This window comes from Topomyia yanbarensis, chromosome 3 (assembly GCF_030247195.1).
Source record: "Topomyia yanbarensis strain Yona2022 chromosome 3, ASM3024719v1, whole genome shotgun sequence".
NCBI classification, from domain to species: domain Eukaryota; kingdom Metazoa; phylum Arthropoda; class Insecta; order Diptera; family Culicidae; genus Topomyia; species Topomyia yanbarensis.
The window spans coordinates 193,654,340-193,669,751 of NC_080672.1; the positions used below are offsets into that span (position 1 = coordinate 193,654,340).

At 36.2% G+C, this 15,412-nt stretch overlaps 2 protein-coding genes across 3 annotated transcripts in view; both read left to right on the forward strand.

The window, feature by feature from the left end:
• The window catches only part of LOC131693279 (mucin-4-like), a 596,199-nt gene that overhangs the window by 133,793 nt on the left and 446,994 nt on the right, over positions 1 to 15,412 (forward strand). The gene's annotated exons all lie outside the window — the stretch shown is intronic.
• On the forward strand, positions 11,188 to 15,369 carry LOC131687521 (uncharacterized protein K02A2.6-like). The gene has a single exon (XM_058971614.1). It carries the CDS (start codon positions 11,188 to 11,190, stop codon positions 15,367 to 15,369), a length of 4,182 nt encoding a protein of 1,393 aa, XP_058827597.1.

Sequence of the window (15,412 nt, forward strand, 5' to 3'; positions counted from 1 at the left end):
TCGAGATCGGAAAAAGTATGTATGTGTGTGTGTATGTGTGTATGTATGTGTGTGTATGTGTGTGTATATGTGTGTGTATGTGTGTGTATGTGCATGTGTATGTATGTGCGTATGTGTCAAATAATGTCACTCATTTTTCTCAGAGATGGCTGGACCGATTTGCCCAAACTTAGTCTCAAATGAAAGCTGCAACCTTCCCATCGGCTGTTATTGAATTTTGGATCGATCGGAATTCTGGTTCCGGAATTACGGGTTTCAGAGTGCGGCCACACAGAAATTTCTCATATAAACTATAGGAAAAATTAAAAATAGAATTTTTATTTTTGATGCTAAATGTGTTCAAGGTGCATGAAACGTCGAGATTTGATGCAAACTCGAAAAAAAATTTGACGACGATTCACCTTTTTGGATTTTGGCACATTTTTGCCTTTCTCATATAGAAAGGTTATGCAATCACTCTGTAAAACGTCAACCTAATCTCGGCCCGGAGGGCCGAGTGTCATTTCCCATTCGACTCAGTTCGTCGAGATCGGAAAAAGTCTGTATGTGTGTGTGTATGTGTGTATGTATGTGTGTATGTGTGTGTATGTGTGTGTATGTGTATGTGTATGTATGTGTGTATGTGTCAAATAATGTCACTAATTTTTCTCAGAGATGGCTGGACCGATTTGCCCAAACTTAGTCTCAAATGAAAGCTGCAACCTTCCCATCGGCTGTTATTGAATTTTGGATCGATCGGAATCCTGGTTCCGGAATTACGGGTTTCAGAGTGCGGCCACACAGAAATTTCTCATATAAACTATAGGAAAAATTAAAAATAGAATTTTTATTTTTGATGCTAAATGTGTTCAAGGTGCATGAAACGTCGAGATTTGATGCAAACTCGAAAAAAAATTTGACGACGATTCACCTTTTTGGATTTTGGCACATTTTTGCCTTTCTCATATAGAAAGGTTATGCAATCGCTCTGAAAAACGTCAACCTAATCCCGGCCCGGAGGGCCGAGTGTCATTTCCCATTCTAAAAAATAAAAAATCTCAGAAATTGAACAGACCCTTTCTGACCTTTGTCCGAAAACAAGAAGTTGGGGTTATAAGGTCTGTTGTCATTCACATCCAATTTCATCATTTTCTCGTGCATATATCTCTACTACCCTCACCCAATATTAATAAACTGAACCTTTTTGAACGTGGAAGTTCCTTAGAAACAAAATAAAAGTAGATTCGTTACCGATAATATTCAGAAGCTTCAAATTTTCTGACATATTGATTTCACATTTTTATCAATAAAATGCACATATCAACTCCATTTAACAAAGGATTCCTATTCAATTCACTACTTTTAGTGTAAAATATACTTAGGGATCACATAAGAAATGTTTTCTTCCTGGAAAAATAGAGGAAGTTGAGGTATTAGGACATTGATTGTTATCAAAAAACTTTAATCAATTGGATAAACGGGTTCGATATTCCCCACATTACCCCACATTAAAATCTTTCAAAATTCTTCCATTTACTTGTTTAACAGAATTCTGTCAGAGAGTCCCTCATAGTCAACTTGCAGCGTGTCAATTTTTATATACGAGGACTCGTTCTGGATTTGTAAACTTCAATAGTGAAGGAAAGTAAAATTAATACTCGAAAACAAGGTCACGATCACATTATATCGAGACTGTCAACTTTGGATGTTTAGTATCTTAAAAGAAAAAGCACCTCTTTTAATGAAATAATTTTAGCGATTAATCCTCCTAGAAGTAATTATAAAAAAATACTCTTCAAACAAATTTAGCTCGAGATTTATTGCCTTTAGCAATGTTTTCGAAGATGCTATTTCAAACAACTTTATTGAATGAAGCGTGCATACTGTAGTTGGTAAAACATCAGAAAATTACAATTCATACCTTTTTTGAAAGGAAATAACCTTAGTGTTTGAATGGAGATATTTCTGTTCCTATAAAAATATGGGAAAGTTGGGTACTAGGTCATTTTGGCTCCGATTTTGTAATAATTTTTCTGTTCCGTGATGCAAATCATACATATTTTGCAGTTTTTTAGTGCAAAAAATCTCAGAAATTGAACAGACCCTTTCTGACCTTTGTCCGAATACAAGAAGTTGGGGTTATAGGGTCTGTTGTCATTCACATCCAATTTTATCATTTTCTCGTGCATATATCTCTACTATCCCTCACCCAATATTAATAAACTGTACCTTTTTGAACGTGGAAATTCCTTAGAAACAAAATAAAAATAGATTCGTTACCGATAAAATTCAGAAGCTTCAAATTTTCTGACATATAGCTTTCACATTTTTTATCAACAAATTGCACATATCAACTCCATTTAACAAAGGATTCCTATTCAATTCACTACTTTTAGTGTAAAATATACTTAGAGATCACATAAGAAATGTTTTCTTCCTGGAAAAATAGGGGAAGTTGAGGTATTAGGACATTGATTGTTATCAAAAAACTTTAATCAATTGGATAAACGGGTTCGATATTCCCCACATTACCCCACATTAAAATCTTTCAAAATTCTTCCATTTACTTGTTTAACAGAATTCTGTCAGAGAGTCCCTCATAGTCAACTTGCAGCGTGTCAATTTTTATATACGAGGACTCGTTCTGGATTTGTAAACTTTAATAGTGAAGGAAAGTAAAATTAATACTCGAAAACAAGGTCACGATCACATTATATCGAGACTGTCAACTTTGGATGTTTAGTATCTTAAAAGAAAACGCTTTTAATCCACCTAACAGTGTGATGAGACATTTCTTATAACTCTTATCACTCTCTTCGGATATTATATCGTTTGAGAACATTTAGAACTTGATGCTTCGCGATGTTTTTGATAACACATACTACATGGGAAAGTGGCAGGACTCAGAGAATCGCTCAAATCAGCATAGGACAACATCAGTGCTAGAAATCTCAAATCAAATCAATGGGAAGCGAAAAAATGGCCCATAAAATAGACATAGCTACGAATTATTGTTAATGCTCTGTTAATAAAATATCTAAATTGTGGTGGGAAAACTGAATTTTTCTAAAGGGATTATATATTGCACTGAGCCAAAAAAATCGCATTTTTTTTGAATCGATTTGAGGTTTATACTTTACCCTTTGGCGATTGTTTACTTTTTCGGTCCCACCTATCAGTATTGAAGTATCGTTCTTACGTTTTTTTACAATAACTACAGTTCTACACCACCGATTTCGTCCAGGTTTTTTTTTCAATAGCGATCATTGTTACTATTTACAGCTGATATCAGCTTACGATACGAAAATACGAAGATGACAGTTTCGCTTCTAAACTGCTAGCAAAAAAAGTATCGCCCTGTTTGTTTGCATGGAGCGTGGAGGGCGAAACTTTAAATAAACAAACAAAAATACAGTTTCGCCCGTTGTATTTTTTGCTGTAGTTTAAGAAAGCAATATCGTAGAATCAAAATTTTTAGGTTAATTGGTTGCGTTTCAAAGCCCTCATTCGCATGTATGAAAAAAGCCTTATGTTCACATTTGTAAGTATCGCCATTTTCACAAAAAAGGGTTGAAATGAAATCGCAGCTCCGGATATCACGCTATCTCTGAAGTGCATGCGTGCATAGTTCCAAATTTTACTTCGACATCGACTTTTTCTAAAGGTGACTTCCCAGTAGTATCCTTGATTTGAATTATTATCGCTAATCCTAATGCCAAAGAACAAATAAAAACCTCTCGAAAACGAACCGTTTGGGAAAATCATCATCATTACTGGAATTTTCATTTTCACGAAACTTTTCGATAACCTTCCGTCACTTGCGTTAATGCACTGTGTGCACAGTGCTCTGAAAATCTAGCGAAATCGTCTTAGGGCACCAGCGGGTCTAATTCAGAGCTATCTGCGCGGCGAGTAAAGTAAAGAATACTAAAAATTAATTTCTATTCCATAATTTTCAGTTCAGCAATTCGAGAGATCGTGCTCACCGCAAGCCATGAAAAATAGAATACGTTGTGAAGCGATGGTCACTATTTATTAAAAAATCACGGTTAAATAAAAAAAATTATACTATTAAAAAATTTCAAATAGTTTATAATTTTCACAAACTTATTAAGAAAAATTGTTTAATAATCTTTCGTAATATTGTGTAAGAAAAAAGCTGAAAATTTCAGTATTTTCTCTATCTGCAACATATTAACCCTTAAGTATACCAATTAATTGGTATACGAATTGGAATAGGTTCGCCAAATTTTGGAAGAAGTCTATAAAAAACCCCTTGAAAATTACCTAAAAATTGTTGTAGTTCGATACAATAAAAAATCCCCAAAAATGAAATGTACCTATTAATGTGAAACACAGGGAATAATACATACAATAAAGACCCATTTTTATCAGTCTCATGGTGTATTTTAGGCTGACAAAATGGGGACATTGACTAAATCGGGCAATTTTTTTTCTTTATAATAAACTGAAGCTGTTAAAATATTCTTCCCGTCCCTTGATGTAGTCTGATAACTATTTCTGATTATGATGAACTTTTTATTTTTGCATATTTCCATCTTCATGATAAGGAAAACATGCTCAAGAAAGGATTTACTCGAATTCAGTCTTGTTCGTCTGCTAGAGCCCATCAAACATATGTTCATATTTGGCTGATAAAATCAGGGTTTCAATGTATTATAATAGATATTCAGCATTCGAAGAAGTTTCATGTGAACGAGTGTAGAACGACTTTGTTTCTACTTACTTGAAGTCAGCGGCGTAGCCAGAAATTCGGTTTGGCGGGGGTTTGGTGAAAATCGATCATACTTTCCAAACGGCATAATTCCGAAACCGTAATTTTTGAAGTTTTAAAATTATGCAGAATTAATTTTTCAGAAAATAGTAACAGAGTTCGTGTCTAGCGATGTTGTTGAGACTTTATTGTAGTCATGAATATTAACCTGAGAAAAATCACCATAAATACTTCTTGGACGATATACCGTCAAAATTATTTTATCAAATGCTGTTTAACGTTTGTAAAACTCATCGAAGATACTAAACCTCCGAAGTTGGCGGTTTCAAAATGATGCTATCTTGACCTTAAATTACTGATTTTAAACATTTGACCTATACATATAATTGGTCATACAACAAAAATCAAATGCTCATCAAAATCGATCAGAACCTGCTAGAATCGAATGGAAATCGTCATTTTTCATAAATTTCTCTCTACATTCGGAAAGTGTTATCATCGTTATTAATCATATTACGTTTTCGTCTCAACTCGACGCATTCCCAAAAAAACCTGTCTTAATCCACCTAGCGGTGCAATTGTGCTTGTCTCATTTGTCCAGACTACGATTCCATGGCTGGTTATGTTCAATACAATGGTGGAAATGAATATTACATGTTCAGTACGATTTGCACATACATACAATGGATCGACAGCCACGATTAATTTTAAAGTAGCTACCCCTCACTGCATACTCCCTCCGGGCCGGTATGATTGACGATTTTTAGAGTGATTGCATAACCTTTCTATATGAGAAAGACAAAAATGTACCAAAGTCCAAAAAAAGTCAAAATACAAATTTGATTTTGAAAATTTTTCATTTCAGTTTATATGGGAATTTGCTGTGTGATTGCACTCTTCAACTCGTAACTCCGGAACTGGAAGTCCAATCAATAAAAAATTCAATAGCAGCCGATGGGAAGGTTGTACCTTTCATTTGAGACTAACTTTGTGCAAATCGGTCCAGCCATCTCTGAGAAACAGAGATCACATTTTTTCCACATACACACATACATACACACACAGACATTTTCCGATCTCGACGAACTCAGTCGATTGGCATATGACACTCGGCCCTCCGGGTCGGGATTAAATTGACGAATTTTAGAGTGAATGAGAAAGGCAAAAACATTTTTGGCAAATGTTGAAAGTTATGCATTTTTTTGGTGAGCAGTTCTATGTTTCATAGACATTAAATCAATTTTAACTTCTCTTCCTATTAAATAAAGACCCTTATTACAGTACATCTCTACAAAAACGAGATTAATTTGAAAATAAATCTGAGGACTATGATTGATTACAGAACTCTGTAATTCTCTATTGGAATGTTTTCAAGCAGGAATTTGATATTGATGTTATTAGACAACTGTGAAATGAAGACCAATAGATCAGGTACATATCAGGACCCCATTCCGACAATTTATCAAAAGTCCTCATGATGTTTACAACAACAGGTTATCAATCTACGGATCAGATAATTGTTATTGTAATATTGAATTAAATCAGTCTGCATCAATAAATTTTCAACTTCAATCCAATATTTTTTTTTGGGTGTGGTGGGGGGGGGGGGGGGGGTTGTATGGTGTTAAACCCCAAAACCTTCTCTGGGCTACGCCGTTGCTTGGAGTTATTTATTTGGCTTTTCATTTTCCGATATGTTTCAGATCGATCCGATGGTCATTAGTTAGAAAAATTGCAGTCAGAAGGTTCGCACAAATGAACATTTTTGCACTGATAAGTTATCAAGTTCCTTCCAGACAACTTGGAAGTGTTCGGTGCGGTGATTATTTCTAGCGGTTGTAGATAGAAAAATGAAATACAAAATTCGATTTGTCGAAATAATGTTTGGCTTATTTCAATGGATTATTTCTATATTGAACAATAAATAGGCGACAAAGAGTAATCCACAAACAACAAGCCATAACTTTTAAAGTATTCAAAATAGATATTTGAATTCTTCAGTAAAGTTATTCGCAAAAGTAAGAGCTACAAATTTGTAGAAGGCATCATTTCGATATAATCACTTCCAAGAAAATTTGTGAAAATATCTCACTCATAGGGGGATTAATCAGCAAAAGCACAATACCAAAAGAAAGGGCATATTTCCTCCATTAAATTCTCCGAAGATACTATTGACCTAAAATAAGCCGTTTTGGCGTTAATAATAGATTACATGTTTTTGGTCATATTTCTGGCAATGGAAAATGATAAAAATCTTTCGTCCGCATTTAATGTTAAATATCTCTTTTGATAATAGTCCGATTTCAACAATCTATAGCTTGTTCGAAAGGTATTCATTAAAGCTGTCTAAAAACATATAAATATGTTAATCTATATTGTCAATTTCGGCAGATAAATCAAAAAAACTGCAAGAAACTCCATTTTTACGCATTCAAACATTCATATCTTGGAAACTAAACATCAGAATCAAAAACAAATTAATAGCGTTCATACTGTTTTTTAGTTCTTTCATTTAAAATTGGTTTGGATAAGATCGGTTCAGCCATTGCTGAGAAACACGAATGAGAATTTGTCCGTTACATACACACACACAGACACACACACACACAGACATTGTCCCAAATCGTCGAGCTGAGTCGATTGGTATATAAGACTCGGCCCTCCGGGCCTCGGAAAAAATCTTGAAAGTTTGAGCGAATTCTATACATTTCTTTTATAAGAAATGTAAAAAGCACCTCTTTCAATGAAATAATTTTAGCGATTAATCCTCCTAGAAGTAATTATAAAAAAATACTCTTCAAACAAATTTAGTTCGAGATTTATTGCCTTTAGCAATGTTTTCGAAGATGCTATTTCAAACAACTTTATTGAATGAAGCATGCATACTGTAATTGGTAAAACATCAGAAAATTACAATTCATACCTTTTTTGAAAGAAAATAACCTTAGTGTTTGAACGGAGATATTTCTGTTCCTATAAAAATACGGGAAAGTTGGGTACTAGGTCATTTTGGCCCCGATTTTGTAATAATTTTTCTGCTCCGTTATGCAAATCATACATATTTTGCAGTTTTTCTAGTGTAAAAAATCTCAGAGATTGAACAGACCCTTTCTGACCTTTGTCCGAATACAATAAGTTGGGGTATAGGGTCTGTTGTCATTCACATCCAATTTTATCATTTTCTCGTGCATATATCTCTACTATCTTTCACCCAATATTAATAAACTGTACCTTTTTGAACGTGGAAATTCCTTAGAAACAAAATAAAAATAGATTCGTTACCGATAAAATTCAGAAGCTTCAAATTTTCTGACATATAGATTTCACATTTTTATCAACAAATTGCACATATTAACTCCATTTAACAAAGGATTCCTATTCAATTCACTTCTTTTAGTGTAAAATATACTTAGGGATCACATAAGAAATGTTTTCTTCCTGGAAAAATAAGGGAAGTTGAGGTATTAGGACATTGATTGTTATCAAAAAACTTTATTCAATTGGATAAACAAGTTCGATATTCCCCACATTACCCCACATTAAAATCTTTCAAAATTCTTCCATTTACTTGTTTAACAGAATTCTGTCAGAGAGTCCCTCATATGTCATTAAACAAGCCCTAGAAAAAATTGGAATCGAGACGTTGACCCAGAGAAACACAAATATTGCCATTTCACAAAAAATTTAATGCTTACCCAATTTTCATCGGATTTATGCTAACAAATTCTTATTTTCATTGGTTATTAGCAAGCTTTAATTTCCCATAAAAATACGATTTTTAGAATTTCTTTATCTTGCCGAAAATATTGGCTACACACTTATTTTTCTTCAAAAAATGACGAAAAATTAAGAAAAGGTTCAATTGATTCGTAAATGACGTCAGAGCCAGCAGTCGCGTTAAAGCAAAATATTCTAGCGATCGAAAGTGCATTCAATTGCCTTTCATTCAACGGAATAATACTTCATATCGAAGCACTACAACCGAAGATATTTGGATTTTACTGAACGTACTTTTAATTTTAAAGGTAAAATTTATTTTTTCACCGTAATTCGAAAACTGTTCTACTGTAAATTTTTTTGGTCCTCATTTTCGGATTCAGGACGCAATTTTACATCAGATATGATGTTCGAATATTGAAGTTCAGATTTCTATTTTTATTTTGTAAACTAGTGTTATTAAAAGATCAGAAACAAAATTAGTCTAACAGATTCAAAGCATTCTACTTCCAGTCGTTGGGGATAACGAAACTCTGCAGGCCATATTTGACAAAACTGCAAGTTTAGGACTTAACCAAATTAATCATGTTAGAAATCAGCAAAACTGTTATTTAGATTTATTATTCACAAACATTCTTGAAGACTTCTGTGTCACCGAATCATTAACTCCACTATGGAAAAATGAAGCGTTTCATACAGCAATATAGTTTTCTGTATTTGTACATGATAACAAAAGACCCGATGACTGCGAGTACGAAAAGGCCTTTCAATTTCAATTGGCAAATTTTGACAACATAAAACAAAGACTAAGCAGTATAGATTGGCAAACGTTGTTTAGAAATGAAACAAGTATCGAAAATTCAGTAGACGTCTTTTACACAAAATTGTTTGATATAATAGTTGAACAAGTACCACTGAAAAAAATTAGGCGACAAGGCAACACAAAATATCCAGTTTGGTATAACGAGCAAATTAAAAATTTAAAAAATCGTAAACAAAAGGCCCACAAAAAGTATAAAAAAATCAGAAATGAAAGGAACTTATTTAACTATTTGGACATTTGCGATCAACTAAACCTATCCATTAAAATAGCATTTGAAGAGTATAACTCAAAAACCGAACTTCAAATAAAATCTTGCCCAAAAAATTTCTTTAATCATGTTAAAAATAATTTAAAATCGGAAAACTTCCCTTCAAAAATGAAACTTAAAGAAAATGTCGGTGTCAACGCGGAACAAATCTGCAATCTTTTCGCAACCTTCTTTCAAGACATCTATACCACATTTTCTGAAGAAGATCGTGATCGCGAATATTTCGGTTTCTTCCCAGAATTCACCACAGACATTGGCGTCAATCATGTCAGTGTGCAAGATATTATGGAGGCTCTAAACAAACTAGATGCCTCCAAAGGTTCTGGACCTGACGGGATCCCACCCGTATTTATGAAGAACTTAGCGTTGGAACTCACAGCTCCTTTGTTTTGGCTTTTTAACATGTCGCTTGAATCTGGCATTTTCCCCAATTTATGGAAAAGCTCGTACCTGGTACCCATTTTTAAAAGTGGCAAAAAATCTGACATATGTAACTACCGTGGAATTGCCATTATGTCATGTATGCCTAAACTCCTTGAAGCAATCGTTAACGAAAAACTATTCAATCAAATCAAAAACAGAATTACTAACATGCAGCATGGGTTCTTCAAAGGACGGTCAACTAATACAAATTTACTAGAATTCGTTAACTACTCATTGATTGCAATGGAGAATGGAAACTACACTGAAGCTCTTTACACGGACTTTAGCAAAGCATTTGATCGTATCGACATACCCTTGCTATTATTCAAACTGAAAAAATTAGGAATTGAATCAGGTCTTCTCAAATGGCTCGAATCATATTTAACTAACCGTCAACAAATAGTTAGATTTAAAGGGAAGAAATCGAATCCCATTCAAGTCACATCAGGAGTTCCTCAAGGCTCCCATCTAAACCCTCTTTTGTTCATTTTATTCGTAAACGACATATCATACATTCTCAAAAACATAAAAGTTCTTATCTATGCCGACGACATGAAGCTCTTTTTAGAAATTAGGAACGAACAAGACATAAAAATATTACAGGAAGAAATACATATGTTTTACCTCTGGTGTAACAAAAGCCTTCTGCAACTAAACGTAAAAAAATGTAATGCAATAACTTTTAGTAGGAAACGAAATACACCTGACATTTCAATCACTCTAGGAAATCAAGTGGTACAAAAGTGCGAAAGAGTTAAAGATTTGGGAGTCATTCTAGATTCAAAATTAACATTCATTGACCATTACAACACAATCATCAATAGAGCAAATAACATGCTTGGATTTATAAAGCGTTTTAGTTACAATTTTAATGATCCATATACAATTAAAACATTATACATCTCGTATGTAAGGTCAATACTGGAATATTGTAGCATAATTTGGTCACCTTTCTCAATCACACATGAAGAAAGAATAGAATCAGTACAAAGGCAATTTTTATTGTTTGCACTTCGCAAAATAACATTAAATAACGTGTAACATTAAATAAAATTTATAAGTAGAATCGTTGTTTGTCAATTCCATAACATATTTTGGCGACGAGGATAAACAGAAGTGTCGCGAGTGTCCGGAAAAACCTATCGGATCGGTATAACACCACGTGGTTGGCTATTAGAATCAACAGTCGATTCAAAGTTCGTACCTAGTGCAGTCGTGTGCGTGACGGAGTAGTTAACGCGCATGTCGGATTCGAAAGTGCTTGAAGGAAAAGTGAACGTTAAAGTAGAAAGGGATAACAGCGAACAAGAAGGTAGTTCGCCTACAATCGTCATGTCAAAACCGATGTTTGGACATCTGGAACCTTTTGTGGTAGGTGAAAAATTCGATGAGTATGTCAGCTGTCTCGAACAGTTTTTCCTAGTCAATGATGTACCAGCGGCAAAAAAAGTTCCCACACTAGTGACTATGGCTGGTCCTAGTCTGTATTCAATCGCCGCAAGAATTTGTTCGCCAGATGACCCGTGCACGAAACCGTATAATGAACTGATTCAACTCTTGACAACACATTTGGCTCCAACCGTCAACGTTGTGGCTGAACGGTATAAGTTTCGGAAATGTGAGCAATCATCAGGACAGTCTATTTCGGATTTCATCATCACGCTGAAAGCTCAATCACATTCATGCAGTTTTGCCGCATTTCTGCAAGAGGCCTTGCGGGATCAGTTTGTTGCCGGAGTCCAGAACTCAAACCTGCGGACAAAACTGCTCACAGAAGTCGATCTCACGTTCGAGAAAGCATGCAACATTGCCCGCAGTTGGGAAGCTGTCGAACACGAGTCAAAAGTAATGCAAGGTACGTCAAAGCTTGCTATGCTGCACCGGAAACCACAAAAGAAGCCGCAGAAACCATTCCGGATACAGGAGAAGCCGAAACAACAGTCGAAACCAACTATGAAAAATGAGGTTAAGAACACGTGTTTCCGTTGTGGAAGATCACACAATCCAGAATCGTGTCCGGCTAAGCAGTGGACTTGCTACGCATGTGGCAAAGCAGGCCACGTGTCAACCATGTGTCGTTCAACGAAGGAACAGAAAGCAACTAGTCAGAATCGTGTAGCAGAGATGTCGGAGGCAGCGGAAAATTGCAAGTTAAATTTAATGTCGGAAATCGTCGAGTCGGTAAGGGAACCTGAAACCAGCCTTGCAACTCCGGAAATTCTGAGGGATAGCTCGAGGAACGGAGTGCACCAATTGGATGTGCCAGCCCACCTGCAGTTAGAAATCGAAGGAACAGTGGTGAAATTTGAGGTGGACACTGGAGCGTGTGATACGGTAATATCCAGGGATACTTATAGCGAAAAGTTAAGTCATGTGAAGTTGCAGCAATCTTGCAAGTGTTTTCAAACGGTGACTGGTCAAAACATTCGTCCGGAAGGTGAAATTAAAGTACAGGTTAAGGCTAGAAATGGTGAAATGGTTTCACTACCGATTTTCGTAATTCAACCGGAAGAGGGCAGAACCATCACACCTCTGCTTGGTCGCTCTGGTCTGGATGTCCTTATCCCGGAATGTAGAAAAATGGTAAGTCTAGATTTTTCATCCATCAGCACGATTCAGCCAAGTCTTCAGTCGGAACTTCAGAAAAAATTTCCTTTTGTCTTTTCTGGAGATCTCAATCAAACCATTGAAGGGTTTACTGTCGATATTGTTTTGAAACCAAATGCAATGCCAATTTTCCACAAACCGTATACTATTCCATTTCGTTTTCGGGAAAATGTCGATCAAGAGCTTGATCGAATGATTAAAAGTGAAATTTTAGTTCCCGTCCGTTCATCGTCTTGGGCAAGTCCTATAGTTGTTACTCCCAAAAAGGATGGTTCTGTTCGAATATGCCTTGATGGCAAGGCTACATTAAATCGATACCTATCATCTGAGCATTACCCACTTCCTCTGATAGATGATCTTCTAGCCAGTCTGGCAGACTTTAAGGTATTTTGCAAGATAGATCTCACCGGGGCGTATTTGCAGGTTAAACTATCGGAACTTTCACAGGAACTTTGTACGGTGAACACTCATCGAGGATTGTTCAGGTACACCCGAATGCCTTTCGGTATAAGTTCCGCACCTTCATTGTTTCAGTCCATAATTGATCAAATCCTGGTTGGAACGGGAGCCGTGCCTTATTTAGATGATATTGTGGTAGGAGGTAGAACTCCACAAGAATGCAAAAAGAGACTTTTTGACGTTTTAGAGCGATTAAACCGCTACAAAGTGCAAATAAATATGGAAAAATCTAGATTTTTTGAAGACGAGATCGAGCATCTTGGCTTCCTGTTAACCACTGATGGAATCAGTCCAAGTCCGTCTAAAGTAGAAGCAGTTCTAAATGCCCCAGCTCCTCGAGATGTAAGTCAGTTACAATCTTTTCTAGGACTTTTAAATTATTACCACCGCTTTTTACCGAATTTATCTACCGAGCTTCGTCCAATATACGATTTATTGAAAAAAGATAGAAAATTTGAGTGGTCATCTTTGTGTCAGAAGGCTTTTGAAAAGTGCAAAAGACTTTTGGTTAATAATGATGTGTTAGAGCCATTTGATCCAAAGAAGCCTCTTATTCTAACGACCGATGCCAGTCCTTATGGTGTTGGCGCAATATTGTCTCACCAGGTAAATCAAATTGAAAAACCTGTGTGTTTCGCTTCATCGACACTAGGTCCCGCCCAAATGAATTACGGACAAATTCACAAGGAAGCGCTAGCCGTCATTTTCGGTGTCAGCAAGTTTCACAAGTTTTTATATGGTACCGAATTCACTCTTGTCACCGATAGTACCGCGTTGAAGCAAATTTTCAATCCACAAAAAGGAGCATCGTCCGTTGCTATATCACGCTTGCATCGTTGGTCAGTAATACTGTCAAACTATAACTATCACGTGGTCCATCGGCCGGGTAAGTGTATTGGTAACGCAGATGCCCTATCGCGTTTGCCGCTACCCGTACACAACCGAATCGAGCACATGGCTTTGCGGGAAGATTGCGTTCAAAACTTTGTCGCGTTAGAATCGATCCGGGAAGCACTTCAGCGAGACGCAATTTTAAAAAAAGTGGTCAGTTGTGTGAAACAGGGCTGGTCGCACATGGTCGATGATCAGTTGATTCCGTATGCAAAGGTATGTTCTCATCTAGAAGTCGAAGATGGGTGCTTATATTTTGATGACCGCGTGGTCATTCCAAAGAGCTTACAAACTAGCATTCTGGAAAAACTTCATGACAACCATGAAGGAATAGTTCGAATGAAAATGGTTGGTAGAAGCTATTTTTGGTGGAAGGGATTCGATGAAGATGCTAAACAATTTGTGAAGTCGTGTGACGTTTGTCAAAAAACTCAGAGAGTCCCCAGAGAAGTTGTAAAATCAAAATGGTCTCCAACCAAACATCCCTTTGAAAGAATCCACTTAGATTTGTTTCACTTTGAAAGTCAATCTTTTCTTATACTAGTTGATTCCTTTTCTAAATTTATCGATGTCAAGATTCTTCGAGGAACGGATGGTAATAGCGTCCTCGAGAAATTAGAAGAAATTTACAGTTATTTTGGCTTACCGGAAGAAGTTTGTTCGGATAATGGCCCACCTTTTAACTCGTCCATGTTCATACACGCCTGTCAACAGAACAATATTAATGTCCTTAAATCTCCACCGTATCATCCGCAGTCCAACGGATTGGCTGAAAGGGGGGTACAGACGATAAAGACAATGCTGAAGAAGTGTTTGTTGGACGACAAATTTATACAAATGCCAATTCAAAGGAGACTTAATCGAATTCTTTTTAATTACCGTAATACGCCGTCTACTGCAACCAGTAGCACACCGTCGTGCTTAATGTTTTCGTATGTTCCCCGAACGCTGATTAATGTTAGTAACCCAGTCAAGTTGAAAATTGAAAATGAACATAAGAATTCGGTTAAGAAACCTATGAAAACCTTCGAATCATTCCCAGGAAACCATCAGTATGGAGCGAACAAATACTCGAGAGGTGACAAGATCTTGTACCGAAATCATCTTGATGATTCTGTTCGAAGGATTCCTGCGTTAGCTCTTGAAAAAGTTAGTCCTTATACATATCTAATCAACTTGGAAGGAAACGTGCGTTTGGTTCATGAGAATCAGATTCGCACATCTGATTTATCTGATAAGTTCCATCCTTCCTTGCCTATCCTTTGCCCCAAACCAGGTCCGGAGTGCCAAGCATCCGAGGAACCCGCCCCTGGACCTTCGAAGGAAGGACAGCAACTGCAACAGCCGGTTACTAAAAAGAAAAGCCAGAAAAAGAAAAAATCTGAAAAAAAGCGAAATCGAAGCGATTCCATTTCACCGAAACTTCGTAGATCAAAACGCCTTAAAGATCAAGCTTCGCGACGATAGAGAAATTTACGGATGTTTTTATCTACTACCAAGTGAAAGCTTT